At 34.4% G+C, this 19,001-nt stretch overlaps 2 protein-coding genes and 1 long non-coding RNA gene across 5 annotated transcripts in view; 1 reads left to right on the forward strand and 2 right to left on the reverse strand.

The window, feature by feature from the left end:
* The window catches only part of LOC133534439 (putative peptidyl-prolyl cis-trans isomerase dodo), a 380,955-nt gene that overhangs the window by 358,655 nt on the left and 3,299 nt on the right, over positions 1-19,001 (reverse strand). The window lies entirely within an intron of this gene.
* LOC133534444 (uncharacterized) overlaps positions 1-19,001 on the reverse strand; it is a 123,164-nt gene that overhangs the window by 81,664 nt on the left and 22,499 nt on the right. The window lies entirely within an intron of this gene.
* On the forward strand, positions 843-18,148 carry LOC133534424 (uncharacterized). The gene is made up of 2 exons (XM_061873529.1): positions 843-1,782; positions 16,822-18,148. Exons 1-2 carry the CDS (start codon positions 1,760-1,762, stop codon positions 17,831-17,833), a joined length of 1,035 nt encoding a protein of 344 aa, XP_061729513.1. The 5' UTR covers positions 843-1,759; the 3' UTR covers positions 17,834-18,148.

The following is a 19,001-nucleotide window of genomic DNA, read 5'->3' on the forward strand; positions in this document are numbered from 1 at the left end:
GTGGATATCAAACTACATAATAATTAAAATACAAACAAAATATAACGTACGTATTTTATATAATATTATATCCCATAGTACCAATATTTTTTTGTACAATGTCTTTCGGGCAGCCTTTATCAAGTTTTCCTGTTAAAGATATTTGTATTTATTTTTATTAGATAATCCAAATTATACTTTATCACGTTCTCTTTTCACAATATGAAATATTGTTCCTAATTGTGTTCTGAGGTTTTGTAACTTTGGTGAATTAGACTTTTTAATTAAAAAAAAATGCCTCACATACGAAAACAACTTGGAGTGGAGTCTTCTTGACTGCCACTAACAGAAAATAGATAAAAAATATTTTTTTGGTTGGATGATATTCTAATGTGGGTAAAACAGCTTGCAAAAATAGAAATCTAATTGTGACATTGTAGCAGGAAGCGAGTGAATATTATCAAAAAACGCTGTACAAGAAATAAAGGTACGATGGAAATTCGGCAAAAACTCTCACATACCCATACGTTAAATACAATACGATTGTAATTTTATTGTATAGGTATACAGACAATTACAAACAAAGTGCTTGAAAATATGCATTCGGTAAAAATATACACCAGTTCATGCATGACTACTTATCAGCCTTTGTTAATTTGGGTCACAAATGAGAGTAAAAGCAAATAATACATTACAAAATAATTCATAAAATAAGCAGTGCTATTAGGTACATATAATATAACCTAATTATTGATCAAGCAGATTAACGAGTTTTTTTGCACGAACGAGTCAATTTAATATTTTATCGTAGTATGTACTAAGCTGATATTTGAATAACTTTTTTATTTGTTATTTCTAACGACTACCATAAAATAGGTATAGAGAATAAAGAATTATATCCTACTATTTTAAAATCGTTCTCACCAAGAAACCATGAAGGTACTAATGAAGGGGACAAGGGACAGGGTGTTTCATCCTACGATGCTGCGCGAATGTGCCATTGCAATTCAACAGTTGGTCAGCGGTAGCGACAGCAAAAAAATCCGACAGACTCTTTTACCAATTTTTTGGTTGTTCTTCATCGTTTTCTAAAGGGTAGGTAGTCAATATTAGATACTCAATTTAATTTCTTAGGCAAACCGACCGCGAAAAGACACCTTTCGTTCTGTATGCTAGAGCCGGCACCATCACGTTTGGGTTTGTTTATTTATTTGCTTAAACGTTATTTTTAGGCCCGTGGCGCTTCGTGGCTGGTACATGTAAGCTGAAAAATAAATGTGCAAACAGTGTTTAATTTACTTCATGTCTTTTCAAAACTACATGCATGTCTCTAGTCTTATCACAAAATTATCAATGATCGTTTAGACGAAACACTTAGCATTGGATAGATTTCTACTCCTGTAACTGTAGCAACAGGACCTTTTCCTCAACCACATTCATACATATAACAAACAATATATAAAAAACTTTTTTTTTTGAAAATTAACTATGCCAATTACTTTCCTTAAACGTACTTACGCATACCCCGGAGTTAACGGAATTCAATAAAAACACGGTGTATATTATTTTAACCAGGAACCAACGTAATACTCGAAGAGCTACGAATATATAATCGTATATCAACAAACTCCAACTAAGACAAATATTTAATTTGAACAAAAAGTCTCGTCTCTGCTAACGCTCCAGCTCGGATGTATATAAGACTTGCTTCGCCCAGCGTCGCCATCATAACATCCCTGGCTGTCAACCGGCACATACAGTCGTAAACAGCATCCATGTAATGAGTGGACATCGCGCAAACAGGTCAGTGGGTTCCTTTATCTTGGTGTCTAGGAAACATAGATCACATAATTGGACAAGGTTCCAGATTGAAAGTTTTATTCCGGTTACAGGTATTTACTGTAAAATCTTATCGGGTATAGAAACGCAATTAGTCTAGTTAAAAATTATTGACTACCTAATTTTAAAAATACTACTAGTAAACTTTGAAAATTTCTTCTTTTTTTTGGTAATAAGTTAGGAAGATAATAATTTAATTTAAAAGTATTTATATGGAAATTTTCTCCGCCAATGAATTGGTTTTTGGGTGATGGTTTAACTATTTTATTGATTATTGGAGTCAAAATTTTAAAAAACTTTTAAAAGGCAAATAAATATGAATACGACTTTTGATTTTAAATTCACTTCAATTTACAAGCCTAATTTTATTGATTCTATTCATTTAAATATTACTCTATACATCTAAATATTATTAATAACATATTGTTCAAATACACACACAAACATGCGTTTGCTCTTATCGTACGCCAAGAACAGAAAGGCCGTGGCAGGTTAAGGAACCATCTTGTGCCTTAATAACTTGTCAGATTATTTTTTTTCTGATGATGTGTCACGTCATTAGTAAGTGCTATACTAAATTTCAGCATTCGCTTTTTTACTTTGGTCTTAGTGTGCTATGAAAATGCTGCCAACTTACCTTGGTCTGACTCTCATTCATAATTCTCATCTCTGAAAATTCGTTTGAACGAGATCTAGTAAGTAGTTTTTTTAATACGTCATAAATGGTACGGAACCCGACCCGCACTTGGCCGCTTTTTAATTGTTAGTTGAATCAGAAAGAATGAACTCATATATATTTAATTACTCCAAATACAATTTCAATACAAGTTAACTCGTTTTTATTGATCTTGAGTAGAAATGACTAAGTACCTACTATAAAAGTAGTATACAAAATAAGCTCTTACTTTTTACTAGATACCTGCGAGTGAGTTGCGTGGACCCATATTTTTGTTTTATTGGATTTGTCTCATGTTTAAGCGTGTTTAAATGTAGGTACTTATAGAATTGTTCACGTTAAACTTACCTTATGAAAGCGAAATTAAATGTATAGTATTGAAATAGAAATCATTTACAGTGATTTACACAAATGCCAGATTTATGCCCTGAATATGTTTGATCTATTAATTATTTACCTACTCGGTATTATATTAATAATATGAATACGCCTTAAGTATACATATACCTGAAGAGATTCATACGAGTAGGTATCATTTCTGATTGATAAGGGATTTGAAGCAACCCTTGTTATATAAATTATATTAGTGGTCTAAATAATATTTGTTGTTTGAGGATGAGGCCGATTCGAACTCACATTTTGATGACAAAATGATGTCCAAATGTGACCACGGCCGGCAAATGGTCCCACTTTGTCGCTTGCCATAAGGACGTCTTGTCAGGTTATTCGTATAAAGATATAAGCAAATCTCGTGCTTATGGCAAGCGACAAAGTGGGACGTTTTACCGGCCGCGGTCACAAATGATGTAATTTTGTTACTATTCGTCCACCGTGGGCTGAAATTCTGCTCTCACTGACATAGAAACCAAAGTTGTCTTTTTCAACTAAGTATTATTTTATTGAAATAGGTTTCGCCCAGCATTGTTATGGTAAGTTTTGAATTTACGACGATTTGGCATACAGAGTGTCGTGTTATTTTTTTATTTTATTAATTGTATATGGAGCAGGAACAAAAAATCTAATTACTTCAAAAACCGTAATATTCTCGCAGATTAACCCACTAATTATTTGAGATTTTTTGGCATTCTTAATATTTCCGTAACGGGTGTTTTTTTTAAATACTTTATTGTTTCCAAACGTATGTAGTCTCGATTTTCTTCTCTGGATATTGTCATTATGGAAAATATATGAACATAATATGATGCATATTAACCATAGCTAGGCCCGTATGTTTAACTTTTTTCGATTTATTGATTATTGTAAAAATTCGGTGCGAAAAATAGATTTCATACAAATTTTTAAATCTTATCATAATTCAAAATTCGAAACAATCTAATGTAGTTGTGGCGGTTGACATACAATAAATTGTGTCAAAATACTTTCAATAATGTTAATCCCATCAAAAACATTTTCACGTAAAATGTTGCCAAGACGAAACCATAAAGCTCGCACTGTCAAAAGTTATCAGATCTCTTGTAGAGCCAATCTTCTAACTCTACAAGCCCTAACTTTACAAACTCTACACCTTAGTCAAAATATATGGCTTAACCGTTTCGCTATCGTCACATGGGCGGAAAGTTAAAAAAATCACTATTCATTATTTTTTATTAAGGTCTACGTTTGTATGACAAGGCGATTTCGTGCGAGTCCTCGACTTTTTAAATACATTCGCTACCAACGTTTTCGTAGCGCTACGCTCATAGCCGATCCCAATGTTTTCCCGCTTTGCAGGGGAAAGCGACTACGAACAGAGAACCCGCACTCAATGTGTTAATGAACGTACGACGCGCCTCAAAAATACCCACAGGGTTTTTAACACCTCCGGCGGTAATTTCTGTTCTATACACGGTGCTACATGAGGAAACCGAAAGATTTTGACGGTGTATTACTGATCACATTTAGAGACTAAAATGTCATATAAACTGTTCTGGATTTCGCCTAGTTTCAGAGTTAATACCAATGTAAAAAAAAAAAACATCTTCTTATCGTAACTTAGTACAAAACGCCTTTTTGATCGCGATGATGCCATTATGGGGCGTAGTCTAAATATCCTTATTGATAGATGTCAAAAAGTGACAAGTAACCTTTGCAAGAACTAGTTTTTACAAAAAAAAATCGTAAAAAATTATTTTCAGTCTCAGTTTTACCATAACATTAACTTTTTATGTACAAATACGCTCAAAATTGTAAAAATAAAATAAAAATTTTTTTTTTTTTGGCGAAATTTACTGAAACTCATATAACATTTTTTCCTTCTTTTGGCCTCAGAAGTAAGTGGTTAAAATCTTTCGGGTTCCTCATGAGTCGTGAGCACCGTGTATATTTTGTTGTAACAAACAAACAGGCCAATTCAAACGTACACTGATATCAAAATGACTGTCTACTTGTCCGGATATGTTTTGGCGCGGGCGACACGCACGACTTATCGTGAATAACATGATTATGATTAAAGAAGAGGGCTTCGATAGTTTTAGAGAAAGTAGAGAAAATAACACAGGCAGTTGACTATTCAGCACCCCCTAGTGTAAATTTATTAGTTAGGGAAACGTGACTTACGCGTAAGTCTCGTTTTGTATGCGATTTACAAACAGCGCCCAAGCGGGACGTTTTGGAAACTTAAAATCCCATACAAAATGAGACTTGACGCAAACGCGTACGTCACGTTTCGCTATCGAATAAATTTACACTAGGGGTACAGATTTAATCGCAAACTGACATTACAACGTAAATAAACAAATATACTGCAAGTATTCAAATATGGAATACTAGAAAAATAACTTAAAAACTAACATAGACAATAAAAGGATATAAAAACTATATACAACCTCAACAATGATGTCAGTGTACGTTCGAATCGGCCTGTAATTCTGTGTGTGGTGTAGAGAAGGCCTTGTTATCAAAGATACAAAACAATTTTTTTACCCCGAGTATCAAATTTTGGCTTGACGAGAAAAACTTAGGGAAAGTTAACCCAATACACTTGGAAAACTTTTACAGGTTTATTTTTTTCAGGTTTGGAGAGTATTAGGAGTGTCTTCTAGGTACCTATAGCTTAACTTTGTATCAGAATTTATGGCTAAATTAGGTAAACTCGTACCTCTCACGTCCTATAATGGCCCCTTGGACAATTCCTTTATAACCCCCGACGCAAAAAGAGGCGTGATGATGTTTGATGCCGATGTATGTTTGTCGGGATGGACCGATTTCGATGGGGTTTTTTTACGTGAAAGCAAGCTTCCTTGCTATATTTCTTGGTTCTTAGCTATATTTGATATGAATCGATCTAGCAGTTTGAAGAGTATCAGCTCTTTTCCGGCATTCAGTATTTTTAGCATAACAATAGATTTTACAACAAGGGCATAAAGCGAAGGGCAATATAGTTGAAGATAAAAATGGACATTTATGCCTGACTTATACACTCTGCTTTTCACTTCGTGAGTATACATAAATGTCCTATATTTTATGTTATTTTACCGTATTTTTTCAAGACTAAAGAAGATCGTACTTTGGCCGGTCGGGTTGGGAACGCGCCGGCAGGCCTGGCAGTTTGTATGCCAGATTTTGGACTTTAAGTTAATAAGGGTCGTAATAGATGATTTTACTTTATGCTCTAGAGCATAATAATCAATATGAAGCCAATATATATTCGCGACTTAAATGTCAGTTTTACGAGCATAAGGAGTGAGATTTTTTTTGACGTAACGTAAAATGTTTGTTGCTGACACGTAAAATGTTTAAGAAAATCTTTTGGAAGTTAAACTCTCAAATATATTTATAAACTTCACATATAAGTATTTACAATACGGTAATAACCTAATAACAATAAAAATGCGATACACCATTTTGGAAAAGAGCTGATACTCTTCAAACTGCTGGATCGATTTCTATTAAACATAGCTATAAGAACCCCCGCAAGGAAACTCTCTGTCACGTAGAAAAAACCCGCATCGAAATCGGTCCATCCGTTTGGAGAGCTACGATGCCGACAGACATTGACGTCAAATACTAAGGTTATATATACCTTTTTGTTTCGGGGTTTAAAAACATCATTAAGATATCATTTTGTAATCAAAATGTACGTATGAATTGGCCTCCAGGTTGAAGAAAACTGTACACTGTAATAATATAGTAAGTAAAAAATTGTTTTGTTTTGTGTTTATACTGTGCTAGACTTTTTTTATTGCATCTGGAACACCTACTGCAGGGGTCACCAATTAGTTTCGCTCGGGGTCTGTTTTAAGTAATGAAATGACCATCGCGGTCCGCACAACATTTTATAGAGAAAATATTTATTAAACAAATATAATTAAAGAAATAACAAAGGTATTTTTTTACATATCAATAAGAAAAATTACATTTTTTTGTTGCGGACTATCTGTCTGAAGTTTGGAGTAAAATTGGTGCAAGCTATTGACATTAAATCCTGGAGATGTTCGTCAGTAAGTCGTGATCGAAATTTATTCTTAATGAAGTTCATCTTCGAAAATGCTGCTTCACAAATATATGTTGACCCAAACAAAGTAAGAAGTTACAAAGCTAATTTTTGTAGTTCTGGATATTGAATGCCACACACAAATTTTATCCAGAAGTCTTCACTGGAAACTTCCGTATGTTTGTGTTTTAAAACTGTGTTTTCTTGGAAATCTATCATTTCTATTTGCAGAGGAGCTTTATCACTCCCGAAAACAATTGCAGCTTCGTTGCTCCATTCACCATCAGGATGCAGAGAGTAAATGCTGCTAAGGATTTCTACAACATTCTCAATTTTTTTAAAGTCTGCGAACCTGTTTTTAAATTCCGATTTAAGATCCGTAATGAACGTTTTGTATTGGCCGACGTCAATCTCGTTGTCACTGCTGTTTATTTTATTTAAATTGGGGAAGTGTAAGCATTCATTACCAAGATCATTCATAAAGAGATCGAGTTTTCGCGAAAAACTTTTTACATCTGACATGAGCTCCCATACAAGCTTTCCTTTGCCTTGAAGTTTAAGGTTCAGGTCATTGATATGTTTAAAAATATCCGTCATGAAAGCAATGGCAGCTACATTTTCTTTTTCGTTTAGGAAACTTAAGTAGGCGTTTGCTGAAATCTGGTCACTGTTGAAAATAAATGTCTTCAAGTGTTCTAAAATGCTGAAGAATCTTTCTAAAACGCAGCCTTTGCTTAACCATCTCACATTATTATGCAACAGTAGATCGGATACATTTTTATTTCAAATTACGTACTCTGTAGTGCAAAAGTTGCTGTGTTCTCGCGGTCCGCACAAAATGGGTCGGCGGTCCGGATGCGGACCGCGGTCCGCCATTTGGCGACCCCTGACCTACTGACATGACATATATATTTTTTTAAATTCCGCTACCTAAAAGTTGTCTGGAAGAGATCGCTTTTTAGCGATAAGACCGCCTGTTGTTTACCTCTTCTTTATGTGTTGTATTATTTGTATTGTTTCTGTATTGAGGTGTGCAATAAAGAGTATTTGTATTGTATTGTAAAGAACGAAAGACATTACTTTTTAACCTTCGATGCGTGTTATATGTTTGAAGCCATATCTATCTGTCTACGTGTCTGTCGCATCATAGCTCTTCAACGGATGGACGAATATCGAAGCGGGTTTTTTTATGTGAAAGCAAGTTTCCTTGCGGTGGTTCCTAACCTTTGATAAAAATCGCTCCAGCAGTTTGAAGACAATCATCTCTTTTCCAAAATGATGAAGGCATTTTCGGCATACATGGTTTAAAATTTTATGGTAAGCGTATAGTAATAGTTTTTCGTGAGTATTTTTATACCAATTCCTGTGTAACATTAAGTATGATGAGGTCGTCTCTCTAGATTCAGCTTTAAAGTTTATTATTTAACAAACATTAGGCAAGTGTACTTAACGTTTAAGAATCACTTCTAAGCTGAGCTGAACAGAGCAAAGCAAGCTCTTAGAAAAATTAATGTAGGATTCTTATGAGTATAGTATTATCTGTGTGATTAATAGCATATATATAAAAAAAAAGAATCGATAAAAATAGCCCAGACATATTACCCTTTTTAGTGTTCGATATCTAAGCCTACTGCTTTGGGGCCTTAAGCTTCAAGTGACGGTTTCGAAATCCAAGGTGCTTCGGGGTCTAGGGTCCGGTCTTTTTTAATCTTGCAAAATATATATGGATATAGATTTTTTTGACGATTTTAGGATATGATGATATATTTGTCTCAACGAAATTTATATGTATGGGATCGTGAACAATGACAGCATGCCAACAAGGCTCCTGATACTGCAAATTACGTAATGATTGAAAACAAACGGCCGACAACACACTTCGCACATTTCCTGGCTTATTTCAAGAATGTAACAACATTTACCACCATATTCTATACATTATTTATACATTTCCGGTGATTTATGCTCTTGCAGTTAGAAAAGTAAGTTCCTTGTTAATATTCATAATTATTATTAATAATAATTATTAATAATGTACACATACATTACATGTCAAAATTACAATTAGTGAAATGATCATTAAGCGGATTTTGATTAATACCAACATCTAAATTATAATATAAAAATTATTTACATAATGTGTTCAATAAAATTAAAAACTATAATATTTTACTATGTTCTACATTTCCAATATTTCATCAATGTCATAAAAGGCATTGTGAATTAGCCATTTTTTTAATGTATTATAAAATGAATAATAGTATCATTTATTGTAGTGGCTATAATCATGCATGTATGTATAATCATGGGTGTATGTGTAAGAATATAATCGTGAATAAGTTAATTAATTTATGATTCCTAAAAAATGTATAAATACAAGGTGAGGTTCGAACTCACGACCTGGAAGCCGCACGGCTTACCGCCAGGGACAGATTTACAGGATGATTTCGTTATATTTAAACTCGGAGGGGTAAATAATATGTAGGTATGTCATACCAACTAAACAACTTTCGCTATGGGGAAAATTACAAAATAAGGCTGTTTATTTTTCTTATAAACAGCAGATTTTTTTAAATGGTCACTATTTCCGAAACTAAATACTTACTAAAATCATGGCATACGTATGGGGGCGATTCTGCTAGTTATTAGTAGAATATGAGCTACTTTAGCCAACTATATCATCGCTAACTAAATAACCTGTACCTATACTATTCTGGACAGTTCGGACATGCTAGTGCAGTGTCTACAACAATCCCAAACCCACTATCAAAGCATTCCAAATAATACCCCTTTGTCAACTTCAACGCAATCAGACGAGCATCGCAGAGAATTCCATACTACCAAAAGGCTTTTATTGAACAAAGAATGCCTACAAAAAGTAGAATTCAAATTTGAATCCATTTTTAACCCCCGATGCAAAAAGAGGAGTGGTATAAGTTTGGCGACAATGTCTCTTCGTCTGTCTGCCTGTGGCGGGTTTTTTTTGGGTGAAAGCGAGTTTCCTTGCGATGGTTCTTAGCTATGTTTCATAAAAATCGATCCGGCGCTTTGAAGAGTATTAGCTTTTTTCCAAAATGGTGTAAGGAATTTTGGCATAAAATAGATGTATGTTTTAAAATGTAATAGTTACAAATAAATATGATGTATTTGCGACCTATTTAAATTACCACTTATATATCGTTGAAGGCTTCGTTTTCATATAAAAACTGAATATAATTTTGTGATGCTGAAGCTCTGTTACAGTCGACATAATGATAGGTGTGACGTTGATACCATGTGGCCACGTTCTATAAAAATATTCTTAAATAGGTATATTGTGATCCTTTATTTAAATAAGAGTAATTTTGTCATATTACTATGACTATATTACATACAAACAAATAATGAATTTCGTAATAAGTATAAAAAAAAATACAAAAATAGTGTTGTATTTTTACTAATACATTTTTTCATGTAAGTACCTAATATAATCACCGATTGTTCTCCTAGTCCGAATAAAGTAATTGTTTTTTTATTTGATTTGAAAGGAGTTACATCCAAGGTGGTCCCATATTAATTTGATGCTGATCTGATGATAACCACGAGGAATTGAGGGAACAACTCAATTTATAAAGGCACATCATGTGCTGCTCATGTACCTATAGTGGTTTGGGTTGCTTCCTTCACGGCACCGACTTTAAACATGTCAGATGGTAACTCGTATGCTTAAACACGATAATACTTATTTTATCCTTTGTGAAGTAGGGTTTCTTTATTTATTAGCGTTTTTTTTTTTAATATATAAAGTCGCTCAATACATTTTTAGGTAAGTAAGTATCCGAGATGTCCTCTTAGATATTTCACCAATTGAAAACAAGCGAGTCCTTTCCTTAGGGAATCTTGGGACTTAAGATAATACTTCGGTGACGAGATGCAATTAGACGTTTTATTAAATTTGCACACATTTTATCTTTTTCCCCGAGAACAAATAAACTTTAGAATTGCCGTTAAAATAATAACATCCACTAAATAAATTGAAAGAGGGCGACTAAAAAGATAGGCACACCACTTCAATGAAAATAACAATTTTATATTCAATTGCATTTTTGATAGGTTTCCATTACTGTTAAGTTTCTAGATAAATTAAAAAAGTAACCGAAAAGCATCTACAGTTGGCGACTGAGCTTGTATCAATTTAAACTGATTTTTTGATCCCTACATAACTTTATAATTTTATGATCCACGTTCCGCATCGTGAAGCACACCTTCATTTTTCAATAAAATAGCTTAGTTTTGGTAAGTTTTCAACCTTTACGGTATCATTAAACCTTAACTTATATTTCCAATAATGAATATTCTCCTTATTATTGCTTAATTATAAAATTAGGTAGTTACTGATATCCTCCCGGTCAACCGATCCAACTTGTTACTATCCCTTTACCTAACTGTAATATGATCAGATCAAAGGTTAAACTTCTGCGATTACCGTTGAAATGTAAAAGGTCCACATACCCGTACATTTAAGATACGAAATGTGATAACTTATAAAATACAGATCCGTAAATTTGATAACTTTTGAAGCTTCGTCACCCGTTATTTCCATAAACGTCGGCTATGAATAGGTTCTTTCCGCAAAGTGGATGTAGATGATAATGTATACCATTTTGCGTAGGAATCTAAAACTTTACCGCGAGCTAACTAACGTATGTATAAGTACATATTATACGGATACCTAAATTGGAGAATGCGCAACAACTCCAGAATATAATCTTCGATTGTTGTTTTGAGCAATCAGCTGGATAGAAGTTTTCTTTCAAGGTTGAGAATAGATGAGCCTGCTAGAATATAACTTAGTAAGTAATTGCTTTCTTTTTAGGGCTCTATACCCGAACATGGCCAATGGGTTTCTATTAAGTATTAAGCTTCGAATGTCCTTCCGTCTTTCCGTCTGTTACCGGGCTGTTTATAAATAAGTATGTAGTTGAAATAGTAACAGAATGTGTATTTCTATTGCCACTAAAACGTTTAAGTATTGTTGTTTCTTTAGAACTGTACAATTTGTAAGCCTGGAAACTTGGTGGGATTATAAAACAAAATGTACCTCCGAACTGAACAGCCCATCGTATCCAAAAATTCCTTATTCATAATTCGATGAATATGTAAGCATTATATACGTATGTATTTTTTATGTAAATAAAAGCGATATTAATTAGGACAAAACATTACAAGGAATTATGGAAAAAGTGTTTTTAAATTTCAGGCTTTTTAGTTTTATATATATATATATATATATATATATATATATATATATATATATACCTTTAGTTGACCCCTAGGAAACTATTGATATTGGATAAGAATGGAATCGAAAAAAAATAGCATGTGAAAAATACAAGATTTCATTTTCGTACAAATTGTATGGGAAAAGATTTCCTCGATTTGTGACTTTTCTAGCCGAATTTTTGTTTCCCGTACAAGCTTTTTATCCTCGATAGGAATGGGATCGCTTGGCGTAAAAAAAAAAGTTTGACAAAAATACTTAACCTCTTTTTCGCATCTTGTGTGTTGTTTCCAAAATCTGTAAACCCCAAACTTCAAAAATTTGACATCCAAAGATCTTCTAAGACCGTTTACGCGTAGCAGCACGGGATCTGGTAGATGCCCTCACTGACCCAAAAAGAAAATCCATCCTGTATAATGATAACCTAATAAACCTAACATGGCGTGAAATAGTTAATTGTACCCTAGTTAAAGTTTAGGATAGCAAGCCGTCCGTACTTATCGTCCGTGTTATTTTCATTGAAGTGGTGTGCCTATCTTTTTAGTCGTCCGTGTTTTTTTAGTCACCTGCAACAATTCCAACACCGCAAACGCGATAAAAAATTTGACTCTCCCATTCAAAATCTCAACGTCAGAACAACCAATATATATGTGCAGACAATTTTTTTTGCGGATTCGGGGTTGTTTAGTAAAAGTTGCTCAGTTTGACCTATATGTATACTCAACCCGTAAATTATTGCAGGTGACTAATAGAACCGTATGAACATCACAAAGTTACAATATTTTTAATTCTCATAATCTGACAGTGTTTCATTGTTTATCTATGAAGCGGGTTGAAATTGATACGTGTCGTCCCTAGGGAGTTTTACTTTCTAAGTACCCGTTCGAGCGCCAAGATATCGCCGTCGAAAATGAGTGGGTACCAATTTTTTGAAATTGAATACGTGTATTTTAACAACAACCTATAGGAAAGTAAGAATGTCACCGAGCTTACAGATTACAGAAATTCAAAATTGTTGTTAAGCAAAAACGCATTTCGTGACATACTATAAAGTAAGCGATTATATTGTGGAGGGATGGCAATGATAACTGTAAATTTTAGTTTTACATAATAAAATATTTGCCAAGTTTTCTCATAAATCATAAGAACGCATTAAAACATATGATAACGAATCATACTTTTTGCTTATATCAAAGTTATTAAGTTTGAAAAGGAAAATAGAGTAGACCGCAGCGCAATAATATTGTAAAAATATTGGTCCAAGTTGGCTCCGTTTAGAATATCCATTCCACAAGTAAGATCACAGAATGCGAACCTACTTACCTACTTAATATTTTCATTCTTAAATATGAAGGGGTACAGATTCTTATGTGTAAATGTTTGGATATGTATTAATAAAACTACTTTATTTATTCTTAGCATTCTAGCCGCAAGATATAAAAAAATTATAGATTATATTAAAATTGTCTAAACCATGGTTTTTAGGCCTACTCGTATTACCAAAGCGTAACATGTGATACAATTAACAGTATTTCATTATTATGTAATTAATTTTAATTTAATTAATTGTTTATTAGCTTGTTCCATTCACATTAATTATGAATTAACTAATTTCTCCTAGTAAGTTACAGATGTAAATCTCTCCTACATATGTCTCTGTATAGCCCAATGGTTGACTGGTGGGGAATGCCTTTTGGCATTAATTCCGCCATTTGCATATTTTTCTTCATTCGTGCAATAATGTTCAAATAAATAAATAACAACTTACAACGCGGACACCAGCTTATTAAGCGGGTGTTTAAAATGCTGATTAAGTAAGAATGCATTTTAATATCTTTCATCATTTTAATATTTTAATTTCTCATTTATATAAATGATTTCCCATCAGCTATCGAAGAACCCATGATTCTTTTTGCCGATGATAGCACCGTCATATTTACAGGAGAAGACTTACAGACTTACGAGACAAAAATAAACAATTCCTTGAAATCCCTTATTCATTGGCTGAATACTAACAACCTTCGCATCAATTTAGACAAGAACAAAATAATGCATTTTAAGCAAAGAATAGACAAAGTAGCGGATTTAAATGTATCATATAATGGACATATAATTGATGAAACTGATGTAACAAAATTTTTAGGATTAAGCTTAGATAATAAATTAACATGGAAATATCAAATTGACCATATATGTAAGAAACTTAGTACATTTTCATATGCGCTCCATCATCTTAGGAAAGTAGTTAACCAATCTGCTGTCATAACTTCCTATCACGCTTACGTCACGTCAACTCTAAGATACGGGGTAATTTTTTGGCGAAACTCAACAGACAGAGATTTAGTATTTAAAGGCCAAAAAAAATGTATACGATCCATATGTGGTGTAAGCACATGTGAATCATGTAAAGCCTTATTTACTAAATTGAGAATATTAACTCTTCCGTGCCTTTATATATACGAAACAGCATTGTATGTGAAAAGTAATATAGGTCAATATCCAAAATTTAACAGTGCACGAAAAATAGACAATATAAAGAATAAACAATATAAGACAGCTTTACTTTCAAAAAGTATATTCGGAATGGAACCTCGAATTTATAATAATTTACCAGACAGTGTACGGAAACTACAGGCCATACATATATTCAAAAGAGAACTTTTTGATTTTTTTAGTAAATAAGGCATATTATTCCATAAAATCCTATCTTGATGACAACAACAAATAAAACAATAACTATAATCTCGACTGATGACTAATGATATACATATTTCTATTTTAATTGTAATTGAATTGTATTTTAATTTAAAACGTAATTTAATTCTAATTTATTTATTTAGTTCCCCTAATTTGATTTTAGTTCCCTTTGACATTTGTATGCCAACTGCTAAAACATGGCGATTCAATGTATATACGCAAGACCTATGTGTACCTATGTTTTACAAATAAAGCATTATGATTATTATGATTATAATAGGTTTGAGATTATCAATGGCTCATTACTTGAACAACTTATAACTCCATAGGGCGAACTACTTGCTGGGGCTGAATTACGTGTTGCTATAATTACTAAGACCCGTAAAGAGGGTCTGAAAAAAACAGGCACCGTTAAATTGCCCGCACACGCAGCCACTCGAAGGTATAATTGGATTCCGAGTTCCGACGGTCGAGATGAAAAACATACATTTGTTTCTTTTTCACTTTTCATACATATAAAAATAATCTTGAAAGGTTTATGCGTAACTATATAGACCACTATCTATCTATGTCATTTAGGCAAATGATAGGGAACCGTGCCCAGTTAGGTAGTTACTTGTGGCCAGTACACGGAGTTTTTCGTGTATCCACTTTAACTTTGTGATGTGTTTTTAGAAACTTGGGAACTTGTACGTAAAAAATACTTGCTCTTTGGGAAATAAAAAAATCGCGAGGAAACAGAGTTAATTTCTAAACATAAGTCTAGTTTCCCTCCAGGAATGGAAGAAATTACTTTCAGTAAAAAACTAGTTATATATCTGGGCTAATTCTGGAGATTCGGTAGCGAAACGGATAGATCTATGTCACTTTTACGGCAGTTCCTGTACCTACGCATAAACAAGGAAAACGCAAAATTCATTCTAATGAGGTCTTAGTAATGTTTGATCGGACGATGTGGATTACTCGCCGTATTCTTGCAGCACTTTAATATTCCGATAGCCGCTATTGTCAGCGAGTTCGGCAAACAAGCAATATTGACGTCTTTCGAGATCGACCTGCTTATTGTGATCGGGAAATGTTTTCAAAATGGCACATGACGGCATTCCGCGGCAGGCTTGAATGACTGCTATACAAATTATAGGAATGAATCGCCTTATTTTAACAACTATTACTACTTAGGCTGTATTTTTGATATGTTGTCTATCTTTTTGTCCGTTTTTATTGTCCTCCTATTATGTCAGTGTCCGACACAAGACAGCACCAATTTTCTCAGTCCTGTGCGACTTCTCGCCAATTGTTAACTCGAAGTTCGCTCAGATCCCCCTCCACCATGTCGCTCCAGCGATACTTGGGGCGTCCGATATATACTACTTACATAAAATTCTAAGATTTCTTAATAAAGCAGTGTACAGGTTTATAAAGGGTTGGCAACACGCATATGATAGTCACCTATGGAGTTGCAGTTGTTTGTCGTCAATGGCGTAATAAAAAACTATTTAGGTATCCTATAATGATAATACGACTCCGTAGTCAAAATCATAGAAAACGGCCGCCATCTTGAATTTCTTCATTATCTTCATATGAATCTCAAAATAGTAAAAATAACATAATAAAAAAATATAACAAATCCGTAGTCGTAATTGTAAATAATGGCCGTCATCTTGAATTTCTACATTTTTTGTTCAATGGCGTCGAAAAGTAAATAGGTAGTCTATGAATCTATTCAACATGATTCTGTGGTCAAAATAATTTATATTGCATATTTTTGGCGACTAGAGAGTTCTTAGTTCGGGGTGAACGAAGTAGGTAACATGTATAGTTAGTTATTTCTAATGGAGATACTTTAAGCGTGGGCGTCAATAGGTATCATGTAAACTTTGGCAGAGTACCATCCTAGATACTAGCAATGTGTTGAACAAAGTTATCTCTTTTTTGCAGAAGCATGTTGCACTACTGGCTTCTGCTGTCCTGGTTTGGCACAGCAAGCCTGCAATACATCAACGTCGGGCCCACGCCAGACGCGCTCATAGCCCCCAGCGTCTCGAACTTCAACGCCCACATCCCGTACGTCAACTACTATAACCCCTCGCTCCAAGGCGAATTCAACGTGCAGAGCGACCCCATCGACAACACGGACTCATACAACCGATTTTACCCAAGCGGTGACTATCCGCCCGCCGATCGCAAACGAAGAACCATAGATGAAGAATCAAAAAATTGGTTACCGAATATACTAGACAGCGGAAAACATACTGAAAATGAAGAGAGAGCCGTTACACCGCAAATAAACCAAGAGTCCAACTCGGATAATGAGACGAATACGGAGACTTTGAGCCTTCGGAAAAGGAGCTTTAGTCCGTGGGGCGGCAAGCGGGCCGGAGGCGTCAACGTCGATCAGATGTGGACCTGGAAGCGCGCCACTCGCAGCAGGGAGCCCAGCATGCCCAAACGGGTGCGCTTTAGCCCCTGGGGAGGCAAAAGGAGCGGACAAGTGATATACCACCCGGGCAGTAAAGTTAAGAGGGTAATTTACTCAACCTCCATACCAGCGCTCACTCGGATCTTATCCAACTATTCGCCCTCTGACCAACCGTCAGAAATGACTGATTACCAATTCAGACCATCAATAGACAAGCGGCATCCGATCAAAATTCAAGTTATGGGCGCTCAATCAGATCACGTACGCGAAGCGTTACCCTTTAAGAATTTCCTAGCAGCTTTACCGCCCTTGTTTAAGCCTGGTCATCCATACGTGGACTTGAATTTGAAAAACGACGGCAAAAGAAAGGTCATATTTAGCCAATGGGGAGGGAAGCGAACGGCACCTATAATTGGACCCATATGGACACCAGGTCTAGGCAACGTGAAGGAGGCTACTTTAGATGCCATTTTACTTATCAGAAATAATAATATTGACGAAGCGAAGGAAGAATCGACGAAAGCATTGTAAAATGGAACAATTGTCATGTAACTTCCGGACTATTCAGAATGGACTCCTTTCTTAGAGGCATCGTGATCTTTCAAATGCTTTATATAGGGTTTTATCTAGCTTGCTATATAAGAATATAGTGCCATAATTAAGTTTAAAATAAGCAGATTGAAGTTCGGGAGTTACAAAATTTGTCATCGACAAAAAGGCTGGGTTTGTCGATTGACAGCGAACTGAAAAATGCACTAAGTCAAGTCAACATTGTTAAGGTATCGTATTATAGGTACTTATTTATTGAGCTATCTTGTTAGAAAATTAAAGAGAATTAATTAAGTTGATGTTTGTTTTAGTACCTTCAGATTACACCGAAAATCTCGCAATATTTATGAGCTACTCAAAAGAGACAAGTGTTATTACCAACATATATGTAGTAGTACCTACATATTTTCCAGGAGTAATGGTTATAATTTATAATTAAAGTAGCTCGAGTCTGTGCGGAAAGGGAAGAGTCGTGAAATGTATGGGATCCAATACATTCTACGACTCCGCTTTCCGCCCAGACTCTATTTCTTATTGTTACAAAACAAATCTGTGAATTCATGGAATCAATGAATATATTTATAATATAGAATTATGAATATATTTTCAGGTATATATTTTAAATCATGACTAACGACCCACCCCAGCTTCGCACGGGTATTAAAAAACCGTAACAAATTATACATCTAAACCTTCCTCAAGAATCGCTTCATTGATAGTTGAAAATCGCATGAAATTGCGTTTAGTAGTTTTTGAGTTTATCGCGAACATACAGACAGACGCGGCTGGGGACTTTGTTCTATAAGATGTAGTAATAATGGCAAGCATAGTGTGGCGCTAGGCCGGTAAATGCTAGGTTGAAGAAGAAGATAGTGTGGCCCTACGGTAAACATGAGCAGACACCACTCACACTGTCAGACCTAAGACATTACTTGTTCTTGTGGTTTAAACTAACACTTATAGTAATGTGACCACATAATCGATATACGGCCTCTTCTCCATACAACCATAGTCTCCATTTTTCTCTCTGGATATTGACGTTATGAAAAATATTTTTACGCAATTCATTGTGTATTAAAATTAAATAGCTATGTTCCTTCATTTTTTATTATTATAAGAGTTAGGAGCGATAAACCAATTCCATACAAAC

Source organism: Cydia pomonella, chromosome 2, assembly GCF_033807575.1.
Source record: "Cydia pomonella isolate Wapato2018A chromosome 2, ilCydPomo1, whole genome shotgun sequence".
Classification (NCBI taxonomy): Eukaryota; Metazoa; Arthropoda; class Insecta; order Lepidoptera; family Tortricidae; genus Cydia; species Cydia pomonella.